Source organism: Pseudophryne corroboree, chromosome 1, assembly GCF_028390025.1.
Source record: "Pseudophryne corroboree isolate aPseCor3 chromosome 1, aPseCor3.hap2, whole genome shotgun sequence".
Taxonomy (NCBI): Eukaryota; Metazoa; Chordata; class Amphibia; order Anura; family Myobatrachidae; genus Pseudophryne; species Pseudophryne corroboree.
The window spans coordinates 175,451,918-175,463,153 of NC_086444.1; the positions used below are offsets into that span (position 1 = coordinate 175,451,918).

At 45.6% G+C, this 11,236-nt stretch overlaps 1 protein-coding gene across 3 annotated transcripts in view; it reads left to right on the plus strand.

Moving 5' to 3' along the window:
* MSH3 (mutS homolog 3) overlaps positions 1-11,236 on the plus strand; it is a 534,775-nt gene that overhangs the window by 304,627 nt on the left and 218,912 nt on the right. For all 3 annotated transcript variants that reach the window (XM_063963915.1, XM_063963914.1, XM_063963916.1), the window contains exon 12: positions 8,863-8,972. In XM_063963915.1, the coding sequence (XP_063819985.1) occupies positions 8,863-8,972 (110 nt within the window). The remainder of the gene's footprint in view (positions 1-8,862; positions 8,973-11,236) is intronic.

Below are 11,236 nucleotides of genomic sequence, written 5' to 3' on the forward strand. Positions count from 1 at the left end.
ACCACCTTGGGTGGCTTCTTTTGCTCAGGTTTTGACACGTATAGCCGATCGTTTCTTTACACTTGCTATACAGTACTTCCAGCTATGGGGTATCAGATGTTACAGGCAGACAAGTTTGTGGAAGGGAAAGTACGTAGACATGCAGCATCGGCCTCACAATCTACACAGCTTTCAGAATTAGATGTCATCAGAAGATGAGGTTGACTTCTATCTCCGTGAGTCCTCCTCAGGTCCGTGAGTCCTCCTCAGGTGACGTGCCCGCATTGTATCATGCAGTAAAGTCCATATTGACAATTGAAGAACAAAGTCTAAGGCTCCAATCTTTAAAAGACAAAAAATAGTCAAAGCTGAATTCTCGAAATCAGATCAGCTTACTGAATAACACAGGAATCGTGGGGTACTCCAAATAAGAGGTTTAAATTGCCAAAGAAAATTGCTTCTTTTTACCCTCTTCCACCTGTAGAATGTGCCAAATGGGAAGTACCTTCCACAGTTGATGCTCATGTGGCACGTCTAGTGTGCACTTCTACATTGCCTATACTATCAACGTCTTCTTTGAAAGACCTAATAGACAGAAAAGTTGAAACCTGCCTTAAATCTGTTTTCTCCCCTTATGGGGGTACTTAAAAGACCAGCTATGGCCTCCGCATGGGTGGCCAAGGCTGTTGCAGACTGGGTGGATGCATTAGAGGATAGTCTCTCGGTTAACACCACTAGAGAACAGCTATCCCATATAACAAATATAAGGCAAGCAGCTGCCTGTTTGGAAGAAGCGGCCTTAGACACATGCCTACTAGCTTACCAAGTTTCAGCTTCCTCTGTAGTAACCCGCAGAGCAGTGTGGCTACGACCCTGGAAGGCGGATTCGGAATCCAAGACTGCATTGGAATCCTTACCCTTTGCATGAGATATTCTGTTTGGAACAGAATTGGCCAAAATAGTGGCTACCTTAGCAGCCTCTAAATCAGTGTTTCTGCCCTCTGCGTCAACTTTGAAACTAAAATCCTCTGCTTTCCGGTCCTTTTGGACCCAGGTCACAGCAAAAAAACAGGCTTATTCCAGACCGTTTCAAACAACTAAAACCGTTAAGGCTAAAGCCAGACAGGCCTGGGCAGCCACACATCCGATTTACAAATCAGAAGACAAACCCTCCACCTGACGGTGCGGGCCTCCACTTGGGGGACCGCAGGGTGGGAGGCAAACTTCTGCATTTTGCACAGGTATGGTGTCAGTCCACCACAGATACCTGGGTGCAAGTAGTGGTTTCTCACGGTTATGCTTTCACCTTCGTGAAGCGACCCCTATCCCCAGCAGTTCTTTTGTATCAGCCCACCTTTAGATTCAATCAAAACCAAGGCTCTACAAAAAGCAATTCAGACCTTACTGCAATCAGGAGTTATAATACCGGTTCCCTCAGTACAATGAGGACTGGGTTTCTACTCCTATTGGCCCATTCTCAATCTCAAAGCTTTGAACAAATATATATGGGTACCCCGGTTTCGTATGGAAACTTTACGGGCTATTACCCTGGCAATGGAGACTGCGGAATTTCATAGTGTCTCTGGACATTCCTACCCTGCATGTACCAATTGCACTCTCCCATCAGTGCTATCTCAGGTTTGCGATCCTTCTGCAACATTTCCAGTTTCAGGTAGTACCTTTCAGACTTGCTACAGCTCCTCGGGTGTTCACCAAAATCATGGTGGTTATGGCAGCTCATCTTCGTCGCGAGGGTATAAGGATATTTCCATACCTGGATAACCTGCTCATCCTGGCACATTCTCAGGAAACCCTCCTCAGACTGTAGCATTCCTACAGGCTCATGAATGGCTCATAAATTAGGCAAAATACTCCCTAGTCCCATTCCAACGGATGCTGCACTTAGGAGCGATACTGTATTCAAGTTTTACAGAAAGTCTTTCTGCCACTGGACAAAATATCCACGATACAGATGAGATTCCACAGCTTACTGCACAGTCGGGAGAGTATCCATTCATGCAGGCATGATAGAATACAGTATGCTCAGTTCCATTCAAGGCCCCTTCAACATCTGATTCTTTCCAGATGGAATGGGCAGTATCAGACGATAAAAACCCAGATGATGGTTCTTCCTCAGGGAAGTACCTCTCTCACTGACCTGGTGGCTACAGGCGTCCCACCTGGACAGGGGTCGACCCTTCTGTACAGTATATCAGACTGGGTTCTCCTAACAATGGACGCTAGTCTCTGAGGCTGGGGAGCTGTAACAGGTCAATACTTTCTTCACGGCCATTGGACCAAGGAAGAGAGTGGTCTGTCAATCAATGTCCTGGAGCTTTCGGGCCATCTACATGGCACTCACTCATACAAGGGAAATACTTCAAGGCAGACCGATTCAGATCCAGTCGGACTATGCCACTGTAGTAGCCTACCTCAATCACCAAGGAAGCACTCGCAGCCGGATGGCAATGAAGGAAGTAGGCCACATCCTCAGGTGGGCGGAACTCCATCATCCAGCAATGTCCGCTGTATTCATACCAGAAGTCCTAAATTGTGAAGCGGACTTCCTCAGCCGGCACGACATGCATGCAGGTGAGTGGGCCCTGCACCCAGAAGTCTTCCAGATTATGGTAGATAAATGGGGATTGCTGGAAGTGTACCTCACAGCTTCACGTTAGAATAACAAGTTCCCAGTATATGGATCCAAGACAAAAGATCCAAAAGCAGTCTTCGTGGACGCTCTGTCCGTTAAGATGGAAATTTCGTCTGGCATATGTCTTTCCGTCATTCTCCCTGTTGCTCATGGTGATTCACAAATTGAAACAGGAAGGCGGCGCCGTGAACGGCTTGGCCCAGACGCAGTTGGTACACAGATCTGCAGAGGCTGTCAGTGGACAAACCATTGCTCTTTCCTCAACGACAGATCTATTGATTCAAGGTCCTTGTCTCTACTTACGCCTGGATCAGCTGTCTTTGACGCGTGGCACTTGAGTCATCCGTCCTAAAGGCAAAAGGATTTTAACAAGCGGTGATTCAGACAGTGCTTCAAGCAAGGAAACCATCCTCAGACCGCATCTATTACCGGATCTGGCATGCATATTTCCAATTGTGTGCTGCCAGAAGTTATGAACCTCTATCCTTTAGAGTATCCAGAGTAATGGCATTCCTTCAAGCTGGAATTGACCGCGGTTTCCGCCTAACCTCCCTTAAGGTACAGGTTTTCAGACAGACTTATCCATATTGTTCCAGAGGAAAATTGCAACTCTACATGATGTGCATACTTTCGTCCAGGGAGTGCTTCACATCCAGCTTCCTTTTGTACCTCCACATCAGCTCCTTGGGACTTAGGACTAGTTCTAAAGGCTCTTCAAGCTCCCCCATTTGAACCATTGCACCTGGTGGATTTTAAATGGATGACAGCTAAAACTCTGTTTCTACAGGCAATAGCTTCAGCTAGGAGAGTATCAGATTTAGGGGCACTTTCCTGCCGCCCCCATTTCTAGTCTTTCACCCAGACGGAGCAGTTCTCAGAACCAGGTCTGGTTATCTTCCTAAGGTGGTCTCTAAATTTCACCATAAAGAAGAAATTCTAGTTCTGGCCTTCCAATTACCTTACCTCACTGTGGGAGATTCATCTTTGGACGTGGTCGGTGCACTAAGGATCTACATGGATAGTACCAGTAAGACGGGAGAACATATAGTTTTTGTCTTATATGGATTCCATGAGAGAGGATGGCCTGCTAATAAGCAAACACCGGCGAGATGGCTTCGGATGACTATCTCAGAAACCAATTAACAAGCTGATCTCCCAATCCCGGATAATGTCTCTGCCCATTCTACCCGCTCAGTTGGCCCCTCGTGCATGGGCAGCCTGCCGTGGTGCCTCAGCTGAACAACTCTGTAAGGCAGCCACTTGGTCATCTGTCAATACGTTTCTGAGACATTATGCCTTTGATACATTTGCTTCTCAGGAAGCTGCGTTTGGATGTCTGATTCTCCTGTCAAATCAGGAGCGTCCCTTCCCTTAAATTCTGCTTTGGGACATCCCCATGTCAATCCTGTAGATTTACTGTGGACCCTGAAGAAGAAAACAAGAGTTATGGTAGACTTCTCATGGTTAACTTTGTGTCTTTGAGATCCACAGGGCGCCCACCCTGACGCACCTAATTTGAGAATCTTTCACTAACTCCTTTCTTCTGGTATAGAAGAGTGTGTTTTCCTCATATGCACAGGTCTTCCTTCTCGCTTAATTCTGCTTCTGCCTTGGGCTTGCTGACAAACTGACTTCACTTGGCCAGTGGCGGGGTTATAGGTGAGGTTGGACCGGAGCATTCTGGGAGCTCAAAAGCTTAACCGTTTGGTGCCCGATCCTTAACCAACCACCGACTGCCCATGTCAATCCTGTGGATCCAGTGGACCTCGAAGAAACAGAGTTAACCATAGTAAGTCTACCATAACTCTTTAACCTATATTGTAGCTTGTAACACTTGTTTAAAATGTTTAATGATATACTGTTACAGATAAGTATATCTTTCATTCATTAAATATATTGATTTCACGCAATACTGAGATTAAGATTAATGTGAAGGTTAGAGTGCCATCCAATGTAGCCCCCAAAAGTATATCCGGTCACCTATCTTGGCTGTAGACTGATATTAAGATAGCTATTATTGTAATATTTTATATTGTGTAATAGTTTGCAGTATAGGCTGCAGAAGCACTTGAAAGTCATTACCATGTAGGTTTGGGTCAGATAGATTATGGGTGGTCATTCATAGTGTTAGTACTGGTTGAAAGCTGTGGAACCAGAATTACAGCAGCTACACATGGGTCCACGGTTATCTTGACTAGTTTTCTGCGCCTAGGCACAACATGACTTATTAGCATAAACCCTTCATCTACTGTATTGTTCTCAGCTGCAATACAATACAGAGAACAATACAGCAGGGGATTAAGTGGTCTATTCATGTAGAAAACGAAAACAGAATTGCTACTTATCACTATACATCGCATCGCTTCGATGCGATGTATAGCTGTAATAAGTAGCAATTCATGTATACTTACCCTTGCGACGATGCGCAGCGGTGTCTGGGGCTCCTGCGGTGAGGTCATCTCCAGCGGTCCCTCCCTGCGATGCTCCAGCGGCGGGTCCCTTTGCGCATGCGCAGGGTGTTGACCACCTGGCAGGCCGCAGTGGTTGCTGGGAGGTTGGGGGGGCGGAGCCAGCGCAAGGTGCCGAGCAGCGATCAGGGAAGCATTGAGCTTCCCTGCCGTCTCTGCACCACAGTTCAGTTTAGTTTACGCCGTCCTGAGATGGCGAACCTGAACTCCATGGAGAAGCGGAAAGCTGAGCTTTCCGCACCTTCATGAATCGCACTCACCATACAAAGCTATGGTGATGCGATTCAGGCACAGAGTGGGGGTACCGCTGGAGAAGTCAAAGGGGTATATGCAATTGCTGTCGAATTCCCGAAATTGACGAAAAACTGGACTTTTTCGCCAAAAAAAAAAAATCGACAATGCAATTCAGTACTTTCTGTCAAAAAAACGGACTTTCAAAATTCGACTTTTTTAAATTCGACATTTGTCAAATTCGACATTTCTGCAATGGTACAAATGCAGCAATTCGCCAAAAGTATATTCAATTGAAGTTTGGAAATTCGACAACAGTGCTTTTAGACAGTAAATTCGTCATTTTCAATCCGCCACACTTTGGTGGGGGAATCTAATAAAAAAAAATTAAAACATGTTTTTTTTGGTGTTTTTTTTATTGGTAATAGCATATCTATTTATATTAGAAGGGATTAGGTACTTGGTTTGTCTATTTTGGAGGCACAAGTATTATTTATATATTTTTAAAAATATTTTTTATTTTTTTAAATGGAATGGTAAAATCCCGAAAAAAAATGGCGTGGGGTCCCCCCTCCAAAGCATAACCAGCTTCGGGCTCTTCGAGCCGGTCCGGGTTTAAAAACCTGGGGGGAAAAATGTCATGGCATCCCCCGTATTTTTAAAACCAGCACCGGGCTCTGTGCCTGGTGCTGGTGCAAAAAATACGGGGGACAAAAAGAGTAGGGGTCCCCCGTATTTTTTACACCAGCATCGGGCTCCACTAGCTGGACAGATAATGCCACAGCCGGGGGTCACTTTTATACAGCGCCCTGCGGCCATGGCATTAAATATCCAACTAGTCACCCCTGGCCGGGGTACCCTGGGGGAGTTGGGACCCCTTCAATCAAGGGGTCCCCCCCCACCCAAGGGCCAGGGTAGAAGCCCGAGGCTGTCCCCCCCCATCCATGGGCTGCGGATGGGGGGCTGATAGCCTTTGGAAAAATGAAAGAATATTATTTTTTCCAGTAGTACTACAAGTCCCAGCAAGCCTCCCCCGCAAGCTGGTACTTGGAGAACCACAAGTACCAGCATGCGGGAGAAAAACGGGCCCGCTGGTACCTGTAGTTCTACTGGAAAAAAAATACCCAAATAAAAACAGGACACGCACATCTTGAAAGTACAACTTTATTTCACACCTGTCGACACACACATACTTACCTATGTTGACACGACCTTCGTCCACTTGTCCAAGTAGAATCTGGGGTACCTGTGAATAAAATTATACTCGCCTCAATCCAGTGTCCAGGTTATAATCCACGTACTTGGCAAAAAAAAAAAACGAACACCCGGACCAAACGGACTGAAAGGGGTCCCATGTTTACACATGGGACCCCTTTCCACGAATGCCGGGACCCCACGTGACTGCTGTCACAGAAGGTCCCTTCAGCCAATCAGGAAGCGCTACTTCGTGGCACTCACCTGATTGGCTGTATGCGCGTCTGCTGTCAGACAGCGCATCGCACAGCTCCCTCCATTAGTTTCAATGGTGGGAACTTTGTGGGTAGCGGTGGGGTTACCCGCGGTCAGCAGCTGACCGCGGGTGACCTCACCGCTGACGCAAAGTTCCCACCATTGAATATAATGGAGAGGCTTTGCGATGCGCTGTCTGACAGCAGACGCGCATACAGCCAATCATGAGAGTGCCATGAAGTAGTGCTTCCTGATTGGCTGAAGGGACCTTCTGTGACAGCAGTCACGTGGGGTCCCGGCATTCGTGGAAAGGGGTCCCATGTGTAAACATGGGACCCCTTTCAGTCCGTTTGGTCCAGGTGTTCGTTTTTTTTTTTTTTTTTGCCAAGTACGTGGATTATAACCTGGACACTGGATTGAGGCGAGTATAATTTTATTCACAGGTACCCCGGATTCTACTTGGACAAGTGGACCGAACGTCGTGTCGGCAGGTGTGAAATAAAGTTGTACTTTCAAGGTGTGCGTGTCCTGTTTTTATTTGGGTATTTTTTCCCCAGTAGAACTACAGGTACCAGCGGGCCCGTTTTTCTCCCGCATGCTGATACTTGTGGTTCTCCAAGTACCAGATTGCAGGGGAGGCTTGCTGGGACTTGTAGTACTACTGGGAAAAACAATATTCTTTCATTTTTCCAAAGGCTATCAGCCCCCCATCCGCAGCCCTTGGATGGGGGGGACAGCCTCGGGCTTCACCCCTGGCCCTTGGGTGGCTGGGGGGGGGGACCCCTTGATTGAAGGGGTCCCCACTCCCCCAGGGTACCCCGGCCAGGGGTGACTAGTTGGATATTTAATGCCACGGCCGCAGGGCGCTGTATAAAAGTGACCCCCGGCTGTGGCATTATCTGTCCAGCTAGTGGAGCCCGATGCTGGTGTAAAAAATACGGGGGACCCCTACTCTTTTTGTCCCCCGTATTTTTTGCACCAGCACCAGGCGCAGAGCCCGGTGCTGGTTTTAAAAATACGGGGGATCCCATGACATTTTTTCCCCCGGATTTTTAGAACCAGGACCGGCTCGAAGAGCCCGAGGCTGGTTATGCTTTGGAGGGGGGACCCCACGCCATTTTTTTTCGGGTTTTTTCCCGTTTTTTAAAAATCGGAACAAAATCCGTCAAATCGGCCGTTTTTCGTCAGCGGGACTGTCGAATCCGTTTTTTTATTGAATATGGTCAATTTCGGCACCCACTTGCCGAAATTAGACGGTCGAATTGTGTCGAATTAAAAAACGGCCGAAAAATTGCCGCGATTCGCCGCTAATTGCATATACCCCAGAGACTTCTCCACGGTAACCCGCTCTGTGAATTGCAGTAGGCAGAGAAAAGCCCTGTTTAACGCAGAACAGGGCTTTTCAATGCTACATGAATAGGGTCTATTCATTACTCTATTCATTAAGTCATTACAGCAGGGGATTAAGTACGACTGGCCAGTCTCAGTTAATCCTATTAGAGGTCAAGATAAACGTGGACCCATCTGTAAGTGACAGGAGTTGTGGAAGTAGGAATACAGCCAGTAACACTACACGGATGTACTGACAAGCATGTTAATGCATTCTATTTGCAAGGTGTCAGCCTGCAGGGGTAAATAGAGAAGATTGAGATTCTGCTGTTTTAGAATATGATTCACTTAAAGATGGTAATTAAACTATGACATTTTGCAAGTGTTTGGCACTGCACTATGTGCAGTATACCAAGAACAGAAGCCATCATATGATGGCAAAATGCACAGGAGAGTAATAATAACATATATTGGGAGAGATTCAAATGTTATATTGGGGGAGATTCAAATGTTTGAAAAGTTGGTTGGGTGTCTATTTTTTCCTGTCTATGAGATAGGAAATAAACAGACTACCAACTGACTTTTCAAACATTTGAATCTCCCCCATAGTCTCCTATAGTTTTTAAAACTTGGAAATAGAATTGATATAGGATGACAGTAGTATGTTGTAAGCAACTTCTGAAGTAAAAACAAAATGTCTCTATCCATCAGTTTATTTTTACTGTTTTATTTTTTCTCTCTCCTTCAATTAAGACTGACCAGAAGACAAGAGGCAGCTTGATCTGGGTACTGGACCACACTAAAACCTCATTTGGAAGAAGAAAACTCAGACAGTGGGTGACGCAGCCAGTAATAAATGCAAGGTGATTTTTATTGTGTGTGTGGGGGGGGGGGGGTTCCAGTGTGGTTTGGTTGGAATATAATAACTCAATTTAATAGGAAATAAGTCTAAAAATAGAATCTCAATACAAATCAAAATACTATTTGAACCGTAAATCTGTATATTTCTTTTTTAATCAAATTCACACAATCCCAAATTAGTACGAGGGGTGTGCAATAAGTTTCCTAATGCACAAAAAGTATTATATTTACAAACAAAGTAAACCTCACATTTTTTCAAAGTATTCACCAGAGGTGTTTATGCAAAGTTGCATGCGCTCAAACACTTTGTGAAGCAGCTGGACCAACCCGAAGCAGGTATGTCTTCTACATGTTGGATGAAGGTCTCCACTGCAGCTTCCACGGACTCAAAACGAATCTCACACATCTTGCACTTGATTTGTGAGAACAGAAAAAAGTTGCAAGGGGCCAGGTCTGGACTGTATGGCAAATGCCCAAGCTCCTGGATGCGTTCATTTGCCAGAAAATCCACCACTTTCCTGGACTTCTGGGCATTGTTATGATGGAGAAAGGCAATATGAGCGCAGGCTCTTAGGCGGTGCATGGAATTGGCTCCCAACCCTTGAGGCAGGCATTGGTTGGCGTACCAGTCCCCAGTGACTGTGTGCTGCTGCACGAGTGGTACGGTAGCTACATAACCAGTCTTGGCCACAAAAAACAGCCACACTGAGCTCACGTTGGAACTTCTGTGTTGGTGCACCTCCAACTGGGGTCCACTGGGCAAACGGTCTGGTTTCGAAGGTCAAAGCCTTAGATCCAGGATTTATCACCACTGATGATCTTCCGCCATCAAACCTGACCAGCATGTTGCATCACCTGAGCCTCCTTCAGCTCTTGAGTCAACTGATGGGGCACCCAGCTTGCAGAAACCTTGCTCAGGCCAAGCTTTTCGTAGAGTATCAAGCGTATTTATCCCAGAATGATATAGCTATCTCCTCCTCTAACTGGCCCACGGTCACCCCGCGGCCACCTTAACTATGGCCCGCACAACAGCAATGGTGTCTTTGGTGATGGCGGACACAGTCCGGCTGTATCACTCCGTACCTTCCAGGGACCGTCCCCCTCTCAAATTCTGTAAACTACTCAAATACAGTGGATCGGGATGGTGCTTCGTCCCCAAAAGCAGTTTGCAGTCTGTCAAATCTTTACTGCTGTCGCAGTCCACTCTTGTAGTCCTAGAAGATCATGGCTCTCCAGTGGCCTCTATTGATCTCCATAATGAGTTTGTGAAGGAAGTGAACATGCTAACTTCTTCGGTGTGCAGTGCTGCTTATCTATGGTTCTGTGCTTTGACATTTCGCAAGAACTTTAGTCTGAAATTACAGTTCACATCCAGACATTCAGATTGTGTCTACACTACCTATGCACTGCACATCAGGAAACTTATTGCACACCCTTCGTTTTGTAGTTTATCTTATTAAATATACCACAAGCCTTATTCTTTACCATTGTGTTTTATGTAAAAATTCGCTCCATGGGGCAGATTCAGTTAAGCACGAGGCTGTGTGCTTATTGTGCAGGTTATTACAAGAGAGGTAACCTCAATTTATGCTCTGACCTTTAGGGGGGGGGGGGTGCAAAAACAAACAAGGTTCACCTGCTCGGATAACCCATTACAATAAACAACGGAACCTCACGGTTAATTGAATCATCCTCATTAAGATGTCTAATACTGCCCATAATCATACAAAAAATAATACATTACTTGAATCGGAAACATGCTAGTTTATTATTACAGTTTGCTCTACAGTAGCTTTACTAAAACAGGAATTGTGAAAGCACATTTAGGGTAACATATTAAATGTCTTTATACACCTGGAAAATAATTTTAATATTTACTGAATTTCTACACTTGAAGACTTCAATTATATATTGTTACATATATACCCCCCAGGTAAGCAGCCGGCACTGATAATAGTTATATTTTAGTGCTATGATTTGTTTTGTGTTGGATATTATATTGATGTGCTGTATTCTTTTTCAAATACTTCTTCACTTACTGAGCAACTTTGTTTTCTCTTTTCTGTTAATTTATTCATCACATAGGCCCTCAATCCGAGTTGTTCGCTCGCTAGCTGCTTTTAGCAGCATTGCACACGCTAGGCCGCCGCCCTCTGGGAGTGTATCTTAGCATAGCAGAATTGCGAACGAAAGAGTAGCAGATTTGCGAATAAATAATTCTTAGCAGTTTCTGAGTAGCTCGAGACTTACTCCTACACTGAGATCA